We start from the raw sequence: 21,666 nt of genomic DNA, 5'->3' as shown, positions 1-21,666 counted from the left end.
TATGAATAAGCCATGTCATGGCCCTTAGTATCGGAGATGGAGACAGATGTGGTACCTTCCTGGAGTCTGGAATACATCCATCAACCTGCATCTTTGGGGTGCGACCAAGAGGAAAACGACTCGGGTACCCTCGTGGGAGTAAATTACACTCTGGCACAGGAAATAAGTTAAAATTCACTGACCGTGGTATACAATTGGTCTCTGTATAAGAAAGGAATCAAAGGATATGAAACATTTTCACTGTACCAGAACAGAAGCTCAGAAAGCACATGCGGTGGCATAGGATAAGGTCCCCCATTTGTCTCTCTGTCTCTCCAGCCCGGCTGGAGGCTGCACCACCTTGGACCTTGCCCATACAAGTTCCTGACAAGGGGAGACAGAATTTCCATAGCAATAACCAAGCAGGTTACTAAATACCATGAAAATTTGAGCAGCACAGATTATAACAAACCAAAATTCTAAGATATTCCCCTTGTCAACGAAAAACATAGAATTGCTGAGGAAAAGGCTTCGAGTTCTACAACCATATCATCCATTTTCTTGCCAACATTGATGGCGACAGGATAAGGACTAACAGATTGTAGTTGAGCAAGCCTTTACTCAGAAATAGACATGGTAGCGAGTACAGCTGTGATCTACTATCACACACGAAAAGGTCTCTAGCATAAGAACTGAAAATGACACGACGGGAGATATATTTCCTTGTAGTGTTCCTGTGCGAGAGTGGGGGTCCCTAATCAACTCTAAATACTAGTGTACTTGCGAAGGAACAACTGTTCTTCATAGTTGAGATGTTGTCACTTATCCAGCAGCAACAGTGAGAATATGAGATCTTATCATTTCCAGACAGGAAGGCAACCTCTTCAAGTCAAGCATGTAATAGACGACTAGTATTTCAACTTTCATCTACTTGTGACATTTATGACTACTGCTTGGTGATGAGATCCATTGAAAACGAACAATATTAAGTAATGACAATCTAACCAGTTTCATCTCTCATGTTTTCCCCCCTGTAAGTCTCCGACCTATGGACTAACAATTAGTAATCTCAGAATGAGAGGTTCCTGAAAACTAGGAGATAGCAGCTAGGACTTCATATTCATGTTCAATCTTTGCAACTGAAGCCCCTATTTTTTCTCTATTTCAGACCCTTATTCCTGTACAGCCTGAAACAAATGAAATTTAGAGATGGATGGAGAACTTATAATCTTAAATGTCCAATCCCAAAGTTCTTGTACACTATGAAAGGCCCCTGTTGGCATGGCAAATGGAAACTAACTAAAACGTTCGGCTAAAAGGAGCGATGCTGTGAGAATTGTTACTTCTTTTGAGGAAATACTTATAACTTCTCATAGATAATTTTCTGTTATCAGGAATACAGACTAACTTTAAGCATGAACAAAAAACTTCCAAAATAATTTTGCTGAGTGAGCCCAAGTGATTTGATTGCTCTCATCAAAAGAAACCATGATCATTTGGTCAAATGGTACTCCACACACTTGCTCCCTGACTATGTGAAGCCCAATACATCATATTGGAAGTCAAGCATTAGAACTCAGTGAGGACATCACGCCCAGAAAGTTGCAGCAGGTCGACCAAGCAAAACAACACCATCATTGTTAAGGCAGGTGTCAGCAGCCTGATTATCCTGTGTGTGTACAAGAGCTTGGAGTCTCTTGAGTGTTTCTTATCATCATCTTCCTTTTTTGTTCACTATTTTCCAGAATAGCGCACATCCTTATTACAAGTCCACTCTGTCTCTTACTGGCAGCAAGCTGCAGTTAAAAGCCAAAACCTCAACCAGCTAGATGTAAGTCACAATCCTAATTTCCAGCTATTATGGTCCTCCCAACTCGAAATTTGGTGGCGACGGTGATTATTGAATACCAAAATTAAGGTTCGCCTCTGTACAAAGTCAGTTTGCTAAGTTCCAGTGACCTCATAACACGAAATCAAATCATTACATGTGCTCTAATAGTGCGCGAGAAAATTATAAGATTGTTCTGGTGCTGGTTCAACTCAAGTCGACCAATGGGAAATTTTATCAGGATCGAGCAGTCAGATCGCTGACGCTGAATGTGACTCTATTTGGACGAGTTCTCCAGATCACCTAGGCTCCAGACACCAGGCAGTGCACAAAGCCACAAAACCCTCAGCCCGCGAACTGGGATCACGATGCTAGTTGCTAGGTCAAGATAATTTACCACGCGATCAGCGACCCAACACGAAACCGAAAGCGCAGGGCTGCCGCATACCTCTGAATCGACGTGGAGCAGCGTGAGGGCGCGGTCGGAGCGGAGAGCTAGCGTCGCCACATCGCACCGCCGCCACGCCGCGCTCCCACCCCGGCCGTCCGCAGCGCCATGAATCGAGACCCCAAACGTGCACGAGCACGAGCCTACTCCTCCTCGTTCTTCGTCGCGGGGGGCACGGGGAAGGCGGGCAACTGGGCAAGGGTCGAGCCCGATCGCGCGCTTCCGCCTCCGCCTGCCCTGCCGCTGCGCCGCGTGGATTTCGCCAGGCGGGTTTGATTCTGGCTGCTGTGGATTTTGAATTTGCCGCTGAGATCGCGATTCGCGGTTTGGTTTCGGACTTACGGCAGCCCCCCCGCAGCATTTTGGTGTCGTCGGGCCGACGTGGGCGTGCTGGTGCGGCGCTGCCTTGCAGCACACTGTGAGATCAGTGGATTTGCCAGTGGCAGCTTGCCGTCACTGCGCCCCATTGATGCCGATGCATTGTACATATCTAGATGCATTGTACATATCTAGATGCATAGTAAATTTATAAATTTAAAAAATTAAATCCTTATCTTTTATTATGTAAACATAATACATATCTAAATGCATAGTAAAATTTATGAATTTAAAAAATTCAAAACGACTAATAATTTAGTACGGTAGGAATAGCAATAACAGCAACAGCAGCAAAAATCGAACGCTACTGCAGCAGATCGGTTCGCAAAACCAGATGACAATAGTCTATACAGATGAAGAAAGTGAAGAGTTAACCAATCTGTTATTACTTCCATGTATCATGAACAAAATGCGCTGAGTCCATCTAATGTCTCCGCCAGAAATCCACAGGAAACACGAGATCTGCTTAAGACGCAGGAAACCTCATCAAGGATCAATGTTGCAGAACCACGTTAAACATGAAATGTGGCACCGTATCTGTCAATTCTCAGGACATGCCTTGCCTCCTCCCAACTAACGTTAAAAGGGAAAAAAACACTCTGGAGGTGCTAATTCTTTCTTATTAGAATTATTACAAAATTGGTTACTTTTGTATGGGCTGTCGATCAAGCAACTGAGCCCCGAGTTGCATCTCAATGTTCTCTTTTCTTGAGCAGCATTGCCACAAAGAATTCTTCAAAACACGACATCCACCTCCTTCCATTTACAGTAGCAGTCTCCTAATGTCGCTGAAATTCGATGCCAGCTCCGTGAAAAACTTGCCTGTCCCCCGTGCAAAGAGGTGAATTAGACAAGGGAGTAATAGGGAAACCAAACACAAATAAAAAAGAATAATAGCGGAAACAAATACAAAAGCGAAAAAAGAATCAGTACCTCCTACTTGCCCATCAAACACACGATGGTCAGCAGACAGCGTCAAGCTCATTTTTGTAACTGCAGCAGCCTTCTCATTTCCTGGACAAAAGTCACATGGATTAATATTATGTCCACAATTGATATGAGCAGGAAAGCGCAATGTCGAGGAAACATACCATCACTGTCCACAACAGGCTCAACAACCTTGTTACCTCTACCAACAGCTAAGATACCGGACTGACAGAAGACATGAATAGGAATCATCAGTACAAATTCAACAGATCACTTTACTAGGGAAGACAAGAGGTGTGAGAGTGGGAGCAACCTGTGGAGGATTAATGATCGCACAAAAATGGTCCACGGGGTACATCCCAAGATTTGAGATGCTGCATGCATGAGTTGTAAAAATGTCAAAATACGGAACGTCACAATGTGCAGGATTCCCTGAAGAACAATTACAAACAGGCAGACATCATTTACCTGAAAGTCCCCCCCTGAAATTCATTAGGTGCAAGTTTCCCAGCTCTTGCCTTCTCAGCTAGCTGCTTAACCTGAGTGATTAGGAATGGAGAAAACCATGACATACAATGATTGAAAATTAAAATTCCTTTAAGCACAGAAATACAAATTTTCTTAGAAAAGTGTTGACCACAAGGTTTTGCAATTTTAATGCTTCCATATACAAGCTTGATGGCTGCTAATGGCAAGAGCTACATTTACATGACTCTGATCAATAGCCGTGAGAGCATTCGGACATATAAAATATTGGAACATTCTTATACCTCTGAGGATATTGCTGATATAGTCTTTTGATCTGCATTTCTTATAATTGGAGTCATCAGGCCCTAGAATAGAAAAGACAATCATTAGAGGCACCAAAGATACACTAACAATAATTTTTTGGCATTCTTATAGTGATATAGTCATACCTTCTCTGTGGCAACAGCAATAGATATATCAACTGAATCATGCTTTTGGGCTTCTTCCTTCTCACTGTTCCAGTAAGCTGAAAAATGATGAAAAATAATTCATTTTTTCAAAAGTGGAGTTGGAGACTAAAGAGAGCTATACTGGAGCACCAAAAAAGCAGAATGTATGTTCAGCTGTACCAAAAAACAAGACAGGGTCTGGCTAGCTATGTTTGAAGCCTAGGATAGGAAACTAGAATACTCAGTAGTATTCTACTTGGAATCTGCCAAAGTGCCAACCACCAGTCAAACACTCAACATGTGCATGGCTGCTTGCCACTTGCACTATGCTTGTCAAGTGAGTCAATATACATTTGGAAAAGGATCTTAGGGAAACAAAGTAACCAGGGCAGAAGCTAAACTTGAGATTCGATGGTTGGCTGCAATGCTCACCACATTACTCCAGTACTTGTACAATGTACAAGGGGACACATCAATGTATAAGCTTGATTGGGCAATGATTTAACCATCCAAGCTGCCCGTCCAGTGACTATCCTATGTGGCTATGTTTCATACCACGGAACAAACACTACCAAAGTATGATTGTGAAGCTGATTAAATTCAGGTTATGGGGATTCCATACTATGTTAATCTAATTTAATACTAGCTTAGGTTCATACCCCCTCTGGTCACTTTTAATAGACGTTTCAGACAAGCACATAGAACTACATGCAAGTCAAAATCCCTGTCTGAAACGTCAAATAATACTGACCGGAGGGAGTACTATCCAACTGAGGTGTATAATCCACAAACTCCCTTCGTGGTGTATGAACTTCATCATGACCCATTCAAGCAAAATGTGAATGAATCAGTGAATCATATTTGTGCAGGTCAGTGGGATGCTATCGCTGCTACCTTTCAAAGAGAACACGGTCCAGTAACTTGGGCAGCCGTCATCATTAAGCTTCCCAAGAATGGGAAGTCATTGTGGAGTTCATACGTTTAGGCCAAACATACATCTGGAGTAAAAATAAAACAGAGGCCTAATTTGATATTTAATTAATTCTTTAGGAATTACCATTTGCTTCAGGAACGTTCCGCAAGGCAATTGCCACAGCTTTTATGATGATATCATTTACTGAAACTTTAATGCCATGTTGCTCTGCAATAAAAAAATCATGAGCAAAGAAGGCCCTTTTCTTATCTGATCACTGAAACAACCAATAAAAGGAAATAAATTACAAACCTTTCAGTTCGCTCCTGAAAGCGAGCAAGGGATCAAGTACAACATCTGAGAACAATGCAACACATATCATCATGTCAATAACATCAGAAAATAGCATGTGCAGGGAATGGATACAAACCTTATATCATCATGTCAATAACATCAGAAAATAGCATGTGCAGGGAATGGATACAAACCTTTGGATAGATATAAATGAGGAGTCGTCTGTTTTGATTCAATCAACCTTTTTGCAATAACCTGCATGATACAAAAAAAAAGGTTGACACTTCTGAAAGACTGAAACATTGTGTACATTCTAAGTGTAATGCACAGACCTGACCAAGTTCATTTTCATCAAAAACATCATGCACAGAATATCCAGCAGATAGATAAATGGACGAAACAGGCTATAAAATGGAATGACACATTTCCAGAATCCATCCCCAGCAGCAAATATTTGAAGTACTTATATTACAATTTTTTAGGTTGAAGCCTTGATTTTAATCTAAAATAATATATATAGAGAACATGAAGTTTATTAATAAATTGATTCATTGTGAGAAACTCTGGGGCTCTGGGCCATCCTACAATACCTGTAGCTAGATGCATGGTAGGCGGACTGGAGGAGTTCAGTGTGGCGCTGAAAGCTTGAGTATTAGCACTTAGATTGATCTTGGGTATTAGCACTTAGATTGATCTCAGACTATAGTTTTTAAGTTTATTATATGCACGAGGTAACATAACTAAAAAAATTTATAATAATATCTACAAAAGTCGAAAGAGTTAAACAGAGTACCTTACGTATCTGACTATTCAGAATATCTTCATATGTATCAGCCTTTTGTGAAGTAGTGGCTGGTTGAGCCTGGGAATCATGAGTTGGCTGAGATGAAGGTGCCGCTGGAGCCTTCTTTTCTTTGGCTGAGCTTGAAACTGCACCTGACTTCAGTGCAGCCAGAACATCCCCTTTCAGAAGGGTGCCACGGGGACCTGATGCTCTCAGTGATGACATATCCAGTCCATGTTCCTTGATAAGTAACTTAGCTGCCGGACTGATTCGGCTCACTACTGAGCTTTGTTCAGACACACTAGTTACATCAGTTTGTGGTGCACTTTCTGTTGACTGCTCTTCCTTTTGTTCACCTCCGAAGGATGTATCAGCTGGTATGCTTTTAATATCATCAAGCTCTTCAACCTTAAATGGACAAACAGCAATCAGTAGAAATTTAAAATGGATGTTGAAAGGAAATAGACGCCACCAGTCATGGAGCTATACCGTGACAGCAATGGGTTGTCCAACCTGAACATCCTTTGAACCTTCAGGTGCTAAAATTTTGGCCAGATACCTAAGATATTAACGTGGTTAGGTTAAACAAGAATGATGTATGCAGAATTAACAAAGCATTCATGACAAGAAAAGACAGGGTGTCCCAAAAGAATAAAACTATGACCAAACACAAATTAGATAAAGACAAGTAAAAACTTAAATGAAACAGTAACTGTGTTCTATTACTGCCAATTATTTAAAAACTTAAACATTTAATGTATTTCATACTGATAGACTTGCACGGGAATTACTGGAACTTTCTTAAGTAATCTACGTAATTGACGCATAACGGCAAAGTTTTGGTAATTTCTTAGGTGAAGGAAAGAAGTATAGCACATTACACTGATTTGAATTGGAGCACTATATTGACCAGAATTGTCTAAATAAACTATGAGCAAGGTTTGCAAGAATGTTAATGAATTTTTCCAGTAAAAAAGGAATGCAGGGAGGTTCATGTAATGCAAAATGTCAGAGCTAAAACTATTGAAAAAGTTTCATTCAACCTATCCCTAAAGCATTGTGACACGTTCTACCACTGAACAGATTATTGTAATGGAAAGCACTTTTTTCATAGTGACAGTTCATGAGTCTAGAGCATACTTTGCAGAAAATGTAAACTTGGGAATGCAAAATCATAATTCTAGAGGCAAATCTCAGAAACTGTCATATTCGCAGTCCACAGTATAGATTTAAACCCAATGAGAAACTTGTCTTTCAGGACATTACCCCTCTTCAAGGCTTTCAAATTCAAGAGTGGCTTTATCAGTTTCTATCTCGCATATCACATCACCAACCTCTATCTGCAAACAACATAGAGTGTTTAATGATACTGACAGTGATAAAAATAAGAAATTCTATTTTGGGAATGGGATATTTGTATAATGAAATATCAGTTAGCAGAAACCTAACCTTGTCTCCTTCCTGTTTTCTCCATTTCGCAATGTTACCTTGGTTCTAATGAAAACTATGTCAGAGTATGGAATATACATAAAGAACAAAGAAACAAAGCTTGCAACATGTATTAAGTTTTTACCATAGTAGGGGACAGTGCTGGCATCCCAACCACCAGATGTGGAGGAAGCCCTGTGAAAAGATAAGAACATATTAACGATAGTGCCATAGATTGCTACATGCTAACAGCATATTTTGGTACATGTTTTTAGTTACAATTTCGTTTCAAATGTGAAAAAGGGTCATATAATAGTTCCTAGAAAATTTCTCTTGACTGGAACATGTCCGTAGAAATAAGTTTGTTAACATAGAAAATCCAATACAGCATACTAATTTGCATAGGGACTTTCTTTCATCAAATTACATTGCCAGACAACCAAGAAACATAAGAGCTAAACCATATAAAACTTGGTAATTTCGCGAGTTTAAGCTAGCGGTTTAAATATTTCAAGTTTTCCTGTTTATGCAAAGCAATGGATAGATTAATTCAAAGACTTACAAGATAACAGAGCTACAGGGTCAAACTATTGAAATAATTTTTTTTGTCTGTCCATCTATAACATATCAGATTAACAATGTGAGGCATGTGGTTATACCTGTTGAGGAGAACCAACGGGTTGGCAAGGGAACCTGAAATAGGAATGCTACATAAGTAGCAGTTTGATTGATGAAAAGGATCAAAATTTGAACTCACCTTGTAATGTTCAACCATTGATGCTAGGAGTGATGGCCTGGAAAGAGATCGTACTTCAGAAGAAAAAAAACATTGTACAGAAGAAAGATATAGGTGATCACAAACTAAAGGACTTGCAACCTTTGGGTATACTTCCTTAATTACTGCAAATTCAATACCTAATTCCAACAATCATCTATTGCAAATAATCAAACCATGAAATCTACACATGTGCTAATCCACATTCACAGCTAACTAGTTAACCCTAGTATCAAAATTGGTGCCGGCACCGAGTACATGGACCAACAAAACGATTCCACAACAGTATAAAACTGAACGATCCCATTGACAAAATATGCAATGCTATACCTTAAGGAAGCACATCGCCCAGCCTCGGCTAAGGAACCCCTTGCGCGCGACAAGCTGCGGGAGATCAGCATTAGAAAAAAAAAATGGCAAATAGCCGAGCGGACACGCATCGCAATCCGCACGAATTCCTCGGTAGCATCTAACATCTTACCCGACCAGAAGCGCACGGATGTTTGCCATCTTCCCAAATTCGCTGGGACGGGCGGATCTCCAACACCTCTAGACCGGGAGTGGCGCCGCGGCCGGTGGCCGGAGGATCAGGGAGGGAGGGAGGGAGGGACCCGCGGCGCGGGCGGAGGAGGGTTCGGCGGCGGAAAGAGATGCCACCAGCGGGGCGAAGGCGAACAGGGGAACCCGCAGGGGAGCAGGTTGTTTGGTTGACGACCGGGCCGGATGCTGCCGAGCCGAGGATGGGGATGGTAGGATCCGTGCCGTCGAAAACTAACCGACGTCCAGGATTTCTCAGCTCTCCAATCTGCTACCCGTAGGCGACAGAATGGACTAATTAATAATATAATAAATTACAGCCGAAAGTCAAGAACATGAACTCAATTTGTCTTTGGCCATGTATGGTATAAACATATGATGGATGATAGAATGATCATGAAACCAGTAAGTACGCGATCCTTTTTCTGTTTATGCAAGGCGTATTTTCTTTGATTGGTACGTGTTCGAAGCCCGAGAACGAGAGAATCACGATTCATAGTGCACGCGATCGAAAAGGTGTCCACTGTACTGAACATGGCAATACTTTAAATAAAAGGTCTGAAAATGACAAGATGATATACCATTCAAAGGAATAATTTGGCCAAGTATAATAGCGATCCACATAGGCACACACATGCTTCCTCTCTCCGAGGACTCATGATGCGTGTAACGGTGTGACTGTTTAGAACCACTGTTCTTATATATTCCTGTCATCTTCCTCATTGCAGTTTTCAGAGGACTCAGAAGCGCTAGCAGACACCTTAACACCGTGGTCAGATGCCAACAAGTACAGCTGCAATCAATCTATTGCGCATGAAAAGGTCCCACTGTAACTGAAAATGCAATTTCTGAAGAAAGAAACACTGAAAATGACAAGATAATATATACATTGAAAGGAACATTTGTGATTCTGGTGCACCACTCACCCAATAGCAAAAGGGAGACTGACCACCTTAGGGACAGCGGCTCTCCTCAGTTCAGAAAACATAGAATTGCATTGGTATCCTTTTTTGCAGAGCCTCTGACTTATGGACTAATTAACAATGAACAACCCCGGAATGCTGAGTTCTGGACACCACAAGATAGAAGGGCGAGTGAATCACAATCCAGTACCACATGCAAGAGTCAGGGTGCAGGGAGCTAAATTGCAAAATACTCGCATAATGGATAATTAGGTATCAATTTTGGACCAAACTGTTCACATTCATAAAGGACATGGCAATGGGTGGGCCGACTTGTTCCGTAACAGAAATATTTTGACACTCAATATCCGATAATGATGTTGGGTAAAGAATGCGCACCAAGGTACTGACATATAATTACCTGAATACCAGCATGACTACACAAGTAGAAATCGAACTCAGTAGGATGACAAATCTTTTGGTCAACCACAGTTCCTGAAGCACAGAGCACAAAACAATCCCATATCAGAAAATGCTTGCAGAAGAATCAGCTATTTGTACTCAATAGCAGTGACACCAAAACCACTAACCAGGGAGAATGTTTCCACTTTTGTCAGTCATATCACGCCTTCCGTGAACCTCAGGGAAAAGCCTCGTGTGATGCCTTTTCTGGACAACTACGAAGGTGACTGGAGGTAAATATCCCTCCTCCAAAGAAGCACAAGCCTTGAAACAGAAAAGGAGCAACAGTCACAAACCATCAACATATAGCGACGCAAACCATATTTGACAAACAAACTATGATGCAGGGAATCGTTACCTTTCTGATGGCATCCATTTCATGAAGCAGTACATGGCTGAATTGACCTTCACTTACACCATCCCTGTATAAGAGAGATCAGTCAACATAATTCACTCAACAGAATACAAATGTGAACCAAAAACAAGAATCTGGAACACATACCTATAGAATATTATCCTCTCAGGCCTGCGGTTTGTCTTCCTGCGGAAAGCAATAAGTAGCTCCCTACAAACAAGACCATGTCAGTTCATTAGATAAACCATGTGAGAACTGACAGTAAGTCAACTCAGATCAACCACAACTAACCTGATCATGCCACCATTAACATTGTGCCCCTTCTGTGGATCTTTACTGACGGTAAACAGGTCTTCTATTATCTCTTGTCGGTGTGGTTGAGCAGAAACAAGACCTCTGTACTTGGTGATTTATGGCCAGTCCATTGATGCCACCACCTGAACAAACATGAAAAGTAGCACCATGTAAGAGCACGATTATCACATTGTAAGAGCACATCGTAAAACTAAATAATAATTAAGAAATTGACAGTTATAAGAAGAAACTAACAGCAGCAATGGATGATGCAGAGTCCTCTCCTGGTGGTGGTGGTGGTGTGTGTGTGGGGGGGGGGGGGGGGGGTTTGACATCAGCGCCAAAGATGATTGTTGGGACTTCTGACACATAGGGTACGAAGGAGATGATTTCCTGGCAACCCGCGTACGCGAACGCCTGGCAATTCGAGGAGCATCGCAAGGAAACGGTGATCTGGGCACATTTTGTCGAGAGAGGCCTTGCCGTCCCTACCTCCGACTTCTTCCGAGGTATCCTCGAGTTCTATGGTCTTCAACTCATGCATCTGAACACGAACGGAGTTTTGCACATAGCTATTTTTGTCCACCTGTGCGAGTTGCATTTGGGGATCCCGCCCCATCTCGAGTTGTTCAGGAAGCTTTTCCGCTGCAAGCCGCAGCCAAGTGTAGCAAGGACAGAGGTACTCGGAGGAGCCAGCATCCAGCTAAGGAACTCGGAGGTATACATCGAGTATGAGTTGCCTGGTACCTGGAAGGAGAAATGGTTCTATATTGGGAACCACGGCCCTACACTGCTAGTAGTTACGGGCCATGCGCCCAAGTACTTGAACAGATGGATCGAGGAGCCAGCTGAGGACAACCCGAGTTGAAGAGAGCAGGACTGACCGGCATCAACGTAGCGGCCAGTTTTTTGAAGCGCAGAGTAAAGCCGTTGAAGCTGCGCGAGAACTTGGGCTTCGAGTACACAGGATTTGAGGATCCATCTCATATGTCCTCTGGAGATATATCTGATGATGCGGTGGAGACACTGCTGGATAAATTATTCAAGAACTTTCAAGGTGTGCCAGTAGTCGATGAGTCCATCAACAAGTTTGACAATTGGTATGAACCCAGAGAGGTAAGTTGCCCTACTCAAGCTTTTATTTCGAGTACCCATGACTGCTAGTAGTCGTTGCTGCCGACTAATACTTGTTCCTGACTTTAATTGGTCAGTTTACCTGTGTAGTCCTGAGTGTTGAAGGGATACAGGATTGCGCCTAGTGATGCTGAGGAGCAAATTGGGAGTGGTGATGATGATGAAGCTACAGCTCCACCGACAAAGAGGCGCCGAACTGCGGTACGAAACAAATCCCTTATCGAGCATGCAGCGACCCCATCAGTGATTACTTCCGCGAAAGTGCGAAGATCCGAGGTATGGGTACTTGTGATGTAATATCCGGTAGTTGAATTGTCCTGAACTATAGTTACCCTATGCAGGTCATCGATGATGCTAACGAGAGCATTGAGAGGGCCTCTGCCGCGGTGTTTGACGATGGAGAGACTACTTCTGCCGAGGTAGTCAAAATCGCCAAGGATGCGGCCACAGGCGTGGGCACCGCGGTGAATGAGGCACCCATGGAGATTGAGCCACCAGCCCCCGAGACCGCAGCCCCTAAGCCGACTACCGTCCAAGTAGTCGACAAGGCTGGGGTTGCAGGTGCCAGAGTAATGGACCCTGCAGCAGCGGAGTTGGCTGATGTTGTGAAGATGCCAGAAGCTGTTGCTGGTGTCACAATGATTGAAGGGCATGTTCGCTTCAGCTTATAAGCCGGCTGAAAAGCTGAAACGGCTGATTTATTGTGAGAGGAAAATACTATTCGATAGCTGATAAGCTGAAGCGAACAGGCCCGAAGTCGATGCTCGCGGTGAGTACGCAAGCATTGCTTGTAGTCACGCATATGTAGTCTCAGCATTAGTTATTTCAGGTCTTGGTGAGAATATTCAAGATTTGCCTCCTGTAGCCCCGATCGAGCCAGCTGCAGGTGTGCAGCCGGCGCCTATTGTCAAGAAGCGTGTACGAGGACCTCCGCGATCAGACCGGTAAGTAATCGTGTGTTGTTGTGCTGGTTCATAGAGCACCATAGGCGATAATTGATTGATTGTCTTTTGTTTGATCCAGAGCTGCAGAAGATGTCGTTCCTGATGTGGCGAGTACCGAGTTGGTGAACCGTCGGCAAACAGTCCCGGAGATTGCGCCGATGGTGGATTTGACTGCCGAGGATCCCTCACAAGTCGAGGCTACGGGTCCTGTCTGTATTGATGCTGCGATGCTGCAGGATGCCATTAAGGGATGTTTGGGAGAAAGGGGTTGTCCCTGTCACATCGGATATTTGATACTAATTAGAAATATTAAATATAGGCTAATTACAAAATAATTGCACAACCCCTAGGCTAAATCGCGAGACGAATCTATTAAGCCTAATTACTTCATGATTTGATAATGTGGTGCTACAGTAAACATTCGCTAATGATGGATTAATTAGGCTTAATAGATTCGTCTCGCGATTTAGCCTAGGAGTTCTGCTATTAGTTTTGTAATTAGCTCATGTCTAGTCCTCTTAATTAGCATCCAAACATCCGATGTGACAGGGCTAAAGTTTAGCCCCTATCTCCCAAACACCCCCTTCGTGGGCCGCACCCGCACGAGAGTTTGAAGGAAAGTTGGGAAGTGTTTTCTTATATATTTGATTTGATTTGAGGATGAATAATATATTTTTGTAAATAAACATCGCCTTAGCAAAATTGTGTTCTACATACAGCGAAAGGTAGAGTTTCGGATGTGTTGCCTCCACGATTCCTAAGTTTGTGAGAACTTTTGGGCTCAAGAACGTTCTGCCGAGTTGATCCGCACCTGATCAATCGACAGATTTGACGTGCACCGTTGGTTACTACAAGTTGTGCCGTTCTGGAAATGATCAAGTTCAAATCCCGTCGCATGTAAGGAGCATTAGGAGTATATGCCTCCAAAAATAGAAATACATTAAAAGAACTAGTAGGACCATACTCCAAAATAGAAGCATGAAACAGGCCGCCGGCAGTGAACGCCATGCCGCACGCTCGTCTTCGCAGCTTCGCGAACATCAAGCGTCGACATCGTCGTCTTCTCCACCTGCCACCGGCCATGCCGCATGCAAACCGCCGGTCGGGCGTCCCGGCGCCGGGTATTTGTACACCCAGCGTGCGCACTCCAGAGCCCATCGAGCAGCTCAGTCGATTTCGATCAGCCTCGCACGATCCGGCCGGCGCCGATCACCTGCACCGCATTGCGAGCTTCTAGCTCCCCAACCCGAGCTCAACAACAACTGCGCAAGCGACCGACCGGACATGGAGGCCCAGAACCACGAGGTGGCCGCCCTGGTGGAGAAGATCTCGGGCCTCCACGCCGCCATCGCCAAGCTTCCGTCGCTGAGCCCGTCCCCGGCCGTCGACGCGCTCTTCACCGCCCTCGTCACGGCCTGCGTCCCGGCGAGCCCCGTGGACGTGTCGAGGCTCGGCCCCGACGCGCAGAAGATGCGGGAGGAGCTCATCCGCCTCTGCTCCGACGCCGAGGGCCAGCTGGAGGCCCACTACGCTGACACGCTCGCCGCCTTCGACAACCCGCTCGACCACCTCGCCCGCTTCCCCTACTACCGCAACTACCTCGACCTGAGCCGGCTCGAGTACGAGCTCCTGGCCCGCTACGTGCCCGGCCTGGCCCCCGCCCGCGTCGCCTTCGTCGGGTCCGGCCCACTGCCCTTCAGCTCGCTGGTCCTCGCCGCGCGCCACCTCCCCGGCACCCTCTTCGACAACTACGACCGGTGCGCCGCCGCCAACGAGCGCGCCAAGAAGCTTGTCCGCGCCGACGCCGACCTGTCGAAGCGCATGTCGTTCCGCACGGCCGACGTCGCCGACCTCACGGAGGAGCTCGCCGAGTACGACGTGGTGTTCCTGGCGGCGCTCGTCGGCATGGCGGCCGAGGACAAGGCGAGGGTGGTGGCGCACCTCGGCCGGCACATGGCCCCCGGCGCCGCGCTCGTGGTGCGGAGCGCGCACGGGGCGCGCGGGTTCCTGTACCCCGTCGTGGACCCCGAGGACATCGGCCGCGGCGGGTTCGAGGTGCTTGCGGTGTACCACCCCGACGACGAGGTGATCAACTCCGTCATCGTCCCCCGCAAGGCGGCGGACGGGCAGGGGAAGGGCAGCGGCGCTGCACCGGTGGTGAGCCCGCCGTGCAAGTGCTGCAAGATGGAGGCGGGCGCCGCAACCACCGCCGCGCCACCGCTGCTGAAGAGGGAGGACATGGCGGCCAGGGAGGAGGTGTCCTTCTGAGGTCTCTCAAGGGACGATCGAGTTGCCGTAATCGATGGTACTTTTCACGTGTTCGTGCATCGTCCTGTGTCGTCTCTGTCGTGAGTGGCAGCCGTGACGAGCGTTTTACTGTACCGTGTGTGTTGAAACGATCGGTTAGTACGGTGTGAACAAAGATTGTACGCGTGTGTGTGAACAAATAAGAGTAATTTTGTCTCAGAGAAGGAGAACAAAGATTGGACTTGGGGCAAGGATTGCCCGAAACTCTAGCAACCATGTGTGTAAACGGCGGTGGCCTGGCCTGGAGTCTTACTTTCCGCAGCAACGGCGGTGGCGGCTGTGGCCTTGAGTCTTACTTTCCGCCGCAACGGCGGTGGCGACGAGAACGCGCCGGCGCAGCGACCGGCGAGGCCCCTCAACATTTACAGGCACGCCACAGTCTGTGTGCTGGCAACTCTGGCAAGGCCCAGCCGGAGGACCCGATGCGGCTTGCGACCAGAGGAGTGCAACCGTCAGCACGGCGGCATGACCGCGCGTTCTCACCCCCAGCTACGGTCAGCAAGCCGGCGGAGGGCGGACGGCAGCAGGAAGGGCGGCGGCCGTCGCGAGGGGAGGACTTCACGCGTGGTCGGTACTTCGTTCACTGACCGGGGGTGGACGGTATTTCATTTACCGTTCACCCCTGGGGTCACGTAGACCGTCGGATCGGGAACGATCGGTAGATTCCGAGCAGGCGGAGGCGAGCGCGAGCGTCGTGTGGGCCGATATGTGGCCTAATCGACTCGGCCCAGTTCGATGCCGAGGCCCGGAAAATCAGTTGCCCAGTCGCGCGGCGTGTCTCGCCGCGCTGGCGACGCGACGCCGTCGTCATCGCGCCGCGCAAAGGTGGACGCCCGCGCGGCGCCGGCCGTGCAGGGCCCTGCAGAATGAAGGCGGTATGACCGGGCCGCAGGAGAGGGAGGATATGCCGGCGCGGCCATGGAGGAGCTGACGAGCTGTGCTTCTGACGGGACGGCGAGGCGACACAATACTGCTGCCGGCAGGCACGGTGGTGTTGCTGAGCTCCATGCCTTCATCGGCCACTGATTTTCACCTTTCATATCCCCTGAGGTGCGCGTGCGTACGGGTACCGACGGGTTACGGGGCGTGCGCTTTCTGGTGCGTACAGTGTGTGGCAGTGTGGTATGGAAGGTAGCAACCGACCAGTTTACTGTCGACAAGAGGCGCCGGCGGACGGCGGTGCGACTGGACAAGATAAGCTACGAAGGCGAGGACTGCATACTACGACGGTGTCGGCTGGAAGCCTCGACGAAGATCGGCGGTCACGCGGCTGGGACTTCCCATTGGATCCAAATTCCAAGCCATGACGATGAGGACAGTGGCGGCGCTTGAACCCACGAAACAGCAAGATTATTTATACAGCTTTGATTGGTACACTCAGACTTCCACCGGACGGATCTGAAACAATTCCCAGCGGAAGCAAAGGCGGCGGCGGTGGCCGTGTTAGCGGTGCCGCGGTGGGCGAGGACGACGCGCCGGCGCGGCGAGGCCCCCGGCATTCACTACCCGTGCGCTGCGCGTCGAGGGCGGAAAATCCCAGCCATGGACGTTCGTAGGCGCTTGGGTTCCGCGCGGCAGGACGACCCCGTTCTCTCACTCCCGGCACGGCGGCACCCCTCACGTGCCGGCGGACGGCGGCGGGAATGGCAGTGCCCGCGGCGAGGTGGGGAATCGGGGGTGGACGGTATTTCATTTACCGTCCACCCCTGGGGTCATCGGAACCGTCGGGTCGTGAACGAGCGGCTGGATCCGAGCCGGCGGAGGCGCGCGGGAGCGTAGGCTACAGCAGCTCGGCCCAGTTTACTGCTGAGGCCCAGAAAATGAAGCCAGACATTTCTCGCAGTCAGCCCGCGGCGGCGGGGTGGTGCCGGTGCCCGGTGGCGAGCCCGCTGCCGTCCAAGTGCAGCAACATGGAGGTGAAGCGGAAGCCATGGGAAGAGAGCTTTCCACCTGACCACGAGCGGCGGTGGCTACGGCGCCGGCGCTGACCCAACAAAACCGACGACAATCCAGAAGGCTGCGACGGCGAGGGCGAGCACTATACCTTGCCGATCGTCGAACTCAACTGCAGTATATCAGCGATCGGAACGACGGGAAACTGCAACTGACCCGTACAAAAGAAATCTTACAAACCAATTTCAGCAACGGCAACAGCAGCAAAAGCTTAGGCAACAACTCTTATGAACGCCCGCAGAGGCAAAGGAACTGCTCCCTCCGTTCCAAAATATATTACCCTCCATTCCAAAATATATTATAAGTCGTTTTTGATTTTTAGTTTTTACTATGCATCTATATATATAGAGAGAGTTATATCCAGATACGTAACAAAATCTACGTACCTAGAAAAACCAAAACACAACTTACATTACGTGGAACGGAGGGAATACAAATTTTTAGGATTCCGCTCAAAAGCAGCAACAAGCTACATCCGATGGAAAAAAAATCACTGATTAAACATATTACTGGTGAGAGCAAAATTGTTTGGGAAGCAACCTCCCGAATACAGCTTTGATTGGATTGGTACACACTCAACCATCATCGACCGATGAGAAGATGGAAAAACGTTAAGAGGGGCCGAAAACAAGTCATCTACTGTGTTTGAACTCCAACGGGCAGCGCCAGTAAACAGTCAAACATATTAGAGACTATTGAATTCCTTTTGTTATGATGACTCGGTCGGAATCACCGAGTTGTAGTGCTCACCGAGACCGTAGGCATGTCTATGAAAGGACAGCCTGATGCTAGCATCGCCAGCACTACTACCTCCAGATTTGTATTCTTGGCCCATTTCCACGTCTGGGAAGGAGCCCGAGTAGACCACGATGTGCTTCTTGAGGCAGTGGGTCAGCGCGCCAAGCTCGAGATGTCCACCCCACGCTGCAGTGGACTCGATCTCCTGGCAGTACTTCTCGAAGCTCTCAGAGGGATCCGACCCAGTCTCTGCCTTCCCTTCTGCTAAGAAGAAGGGGAGGAAATCGGCTGCGTGTTCCCTCATGTACTTGGCTGTCATTTGCCGTAGGTCCTGGTAGCTGTACCGTGCAGTGCCATTGGAATGGAGCGAAAGCTGGTTTTCTACAGCACGGTACAGGCAGTGGCCATCTGGCTTTATTTCTTGGACGGTCAGCCCCAAGGGCTCAAGCTTACTTTCGAGCTTATCGTTTTCCAGCATGCGGTCGCTGACGAGATTACTTTGTTCTTCTTGGATCCGTTGCTCTCGAGCAGCTTCCTCCTTTGCCTTCTTCTGTCGCCGCTTTGCACCCTTGCTGGGCTTTGCAGACTCTGAATTGCTGGACATGGTAACACCAGCTATGGCCTTCACTAAGTTGTCAAGGTTACCCTTTTCTGAGCTGCCTGAGGGTTTGTACCCAAAAGAGGCAAGCTCCGCAGCATGTTTCGCCTCTAACTCAGCTGACAGGCGTGTAATCTCTTCTTCTACCTGCTTTTTCCTTGCCTTCTGCTCAGCTTTGCTTCCTTTGGCAGCAGCTTTCTTCAGGCTTGTTTCCTTATCCTGGAGTTTGGATTTCTCTTTCCTGTTTCAGACACAATGAACAGAAACCCATTGTCAATAAACTTGTGAGTTGTGACATTATTGAAAAGGTTGCAGCCCACCATTTCTGAAACCTAAATAGGTAATGAACATCCAAGGATGAAAGGTAAGAAACAGAAAACAGCAAGTTCCAACATCGACATACTCAGCTACTCAACTGATTTTGCACCATAAAACACAAGCACAAATATGAAAGAGCCACAGCTTTGCAGGTCACAATCTTGTTGGGTTTGAGATGAACAGACATAAGATGTATAATCAAACACATTATGCCTAACCAGTAAGCTGGCAGAAAACTCTGCTTCTGTAGAAACTGACCAGAACCTTGAGGCTTCAAACATTGATAAGTAGGCAAGCAAACATTTCATGCACTGACAGTCCCATCTTTTTTCCAGTATAAAAGCTTCCTTATGAAACTGATATTTTGATACCTAAAATATTGACGTATCTACATTCTCAGCCAAAGGTCCTTCAGATCATCACACGATCTGAAACTCCAAACCTAAAGCGATTCATGCAGCATATTCTATTTTCTTCAACAAATTGATGTGATTTTCATAAATTTAATGAATGAAACATGAATAATCAAAGTGCTTTACTATCATAACACCTTTTCCTTTAGGCTGATTGGCTCAAAAGTGGAATGTTCATGGAATCGATATTCTTTCCCATTATGCAAGCAATGTTGAGACACCACTGGTGTAAAGTTTGGCATAGATGAACTTCTATACTCCCAATTTGCAGCCATGTAGCAGCAAGGCACTTTGTTACATGACATGCAGCATATGAACCTAGAGTCTAGAGATAGAATAACACCATTATATCTAACAGAACCCTATCCATATGAAACCAGGGGGCAAAATGTGGGCATCAAGCATCACCAGCAATCATAGCAAAAATCAACCACCGGAGATAGTCCCCATGATTTTACCTTAAGGAATTTCAAGGGTCGAGAAAAGGTCCCAAAACAAACATTAGCCAAGAGTGGCCTTCCTGGCTGAACAACCAGGCCACAAAGCAAACAGTACCCAAAAATATCATGTACTTGCATCCATATATTATACACAACTCTAATAGCAAGGAAGTTTAACTGTGACCATGAAACTTCCTTTTTACGTCGCTGAGGGAAATTCCAGTCATCTAGGTCGAGAAGAAACATGTCCAACTTCCAACTTCCTAAATATATCAATTTGCAAATGTTTGGATTACTGGAAATCCACAGCCGCACAAGAGGTGCCAAATCTAGCAAACCAAGACAGACTACAATTTTTAGAATCCCAAGCATCTGCCATGGGGGAAATCGATCCTTTCCTCATGCGTCCTATTAAAACCAAAATCAAACAATACGCATCAAAGGTCGAGAAAAGGTCCCGAAAGCCGGCATTAGCTAAGGGTGGGCCGTCCTGGCTGAACAACTGAGGCGCATAGCAGGGGACCTTTTTTGCGCAACCCAGGGTTCGAGCCCTGGTCGGCTGGCAACAACTGGGTGCCCAACCACTGAGCTATCAGTTTGTTTGAACCGCTGTGATATCTTCTAGATGCTTTAAATTCTCACATACTGCACCACATTTTTCAGTTAAAATTGCGCAGTGAACCAACTCGGGTTACATGTGTATGTAATCACTTGAACAACAGCATGTAAACATAACATCTACTCGCAAGCATATATCACTATATACACAGCTTTTATAGCGATGCAGTTTAACTGTCGCCATGAAACTTCCTTTCTTACAGTCCTAAGAGGAATTCTAGTCATCTAGGCCAAGAAGAGACATGACCACCTTCCTAGATAAATAAAATTTGCAACTGTTTGGATTACTGGAAATCCACAGCCGCACGAGTGGGCCAAATCCAGTGAAGTAGTGAACCAGTCATCCTATAATTTAGAACCCCCAAGTATCTACCGCGGCAAAAGAATCGATCTTTTCCTCATAAGTTACCTATTAACCCAATAAAAACAGTAAGGAGCAAGCCCTTTTTCTTCTCGCGAGACGCACGACCCTACATAACTTGACGGAATTCTAGCCGAGAAGGCACAAGCTGAATCGCCCCAATCCACAGCAGGCATGGGGAAGGAGGAGTGCTACTAACCTGTGTCTGGCGAGCACCTCCTCGAGCGTCTCTTCCTTCCGCTCCGTCTCCACCGCGGCGTGCGTCTCGCCGGCGGCGGATTCGGCGGCTAGGGTTTCCTCCATCGGCAAGGAACGCAACACGGTGGCGGACTCGGTGGCGGACAGAGAAAAAGCGCCACGACTATGTACGCGACAGCAAACTATTTGTCGCCTGAAGTATCTCGCGTGGGCCGGTGGCGTGAATTCGGCCCAGTATCACATTCAAAGCTGTTGCTTATGCGGGTCTTCTTAGGCTTTTCGATTCTATCTTTCTCTCTCAAAAGCCTGAAACGCTGGTGCCGGCCCAACTCCAGCTACTGCTGAGCTGCTTTGTAGCTGATGACGTGCGTAAGGCTTTTGTTTCTTTTTTTTTTTCGATTTTGCTTTTCCATTTTTCCTATC

At 46.7% G+C, this 21,666-nt stretch overlaps 3 protein-coding genes and 1 pseudogene across 3 annotated transcripts; 1 reads left to right on the top strand and 3 right to left on the bottom strand.

The window, feature by feature from the left end:
• Positions 1-2,996: 2,996 nt before the first annotated feature.
• On the bottom strand, positions 2,997-9,352 carry LOC117836234 (dihydrolipoyllysine-residue acetyltransferase component 1 of pyruvate dehydrogenase complex, mitochondrial). The gene is made up of 19 exons (XM_034715622.2): positions 9,153-9,352; positions 9,002-9,055; positions 8,654-8,690; positions 8,556-8,589; positions 8,042-8,091; positions 7,918-7,962; positions 7,735-7,808; positions 6,958-7,027; positions 6,478-6,876; positions 5,879-5,939; positions 5,703-5,747; positions 5,535-5,618; positions 4,478-4,554; positions 4,331-4,393; positions 4,029-4,099; positions 3,874-3,934; positions 3,725-3,785; positions 3,567-3,647; positions 2,997-3,455 (listed from the first exon to the last, which is right to left on the bottom strand). The coding sequence occupies exons 1-19, from the start codon at positions 9,179-9,181 to the stop codon at positions 3,397-3,399; spliced, it is 1,455 nt and encodes a 484-aa protein (XP_034571513.1). The 5' UTR covers positions 9,182-9,352; the 3' UTR covers positions 2,997-3,396.
• Positions 9,353-10,348: 996 nt separating this feature from the next.
• On the bottom strand, positions 10,349-12,111 carry LOC117839288 (protein argonaute MEL1-like; annotated as a pseudogene).
• A 2,228-nt stretch (positions 12,112-14,339) lies between these two features.
• Positions 14,340-15,815, top strand: LOC117840190 (nicotianamine synthase 2). The gene has a single exon (XM_034720649.1). The coding sequence runs from the start codon at positions 14,584-14,586 to the stop codon at positions 15,565-15,567; it is 984 nt and encodes a 327-aa protein (XP_034576540.1). The 5' UTR covers positions 14,340-14,583; the 3' UTR covers positions 15,568-15,815.
• A 2,225-nt stretch (positions 15,816-18,040) lies between these two features.
• On the bottom strand, positions 18,041-21,405 carry LOC117840709 (OVARIAN TUMOR DOMAIN-containing deubiquitinating enzyme 5). Its single transcript, XM_034721232.2, has 2 exons — positions 21,245-21,405; positions 18,041-19,136 (listed from the first exon to the last, which is right to left on the bottom strand). The coding sequence occupies exons 1-2, from the start codon at positions 21,346-21,348 to the stop codon at positions 18,269-18,271; spliced, it is 972 nt and encodes a 323-aa protein (XP_034577123.1). The 5' UTR covers positions 21,349-21,405; the 3' UTR covers positions 18,041-18,268.
• Between the last annotated feature and the right edge of the window lie 261 nt (positions 21,406-21,666).

Source organism: Setaria viridis, chromosome 9 (genome assembly GCF_005286985.2).
Source record: "Setaria viridis chromosome 9, Setaria_viridis_v4.0, whole genome shotgun sequence".
NCBI lineage: Eukaryota > Viridiplantae > Streptophyta > Magnoliopsida > Poales > Poaceae > Setaria > Setaria viridis.
The sequence above is the reverse complement of the archived record's forward strand: the minus strand, read 5'-3'. Positions and strand labels throughout refer to the sequence as shown.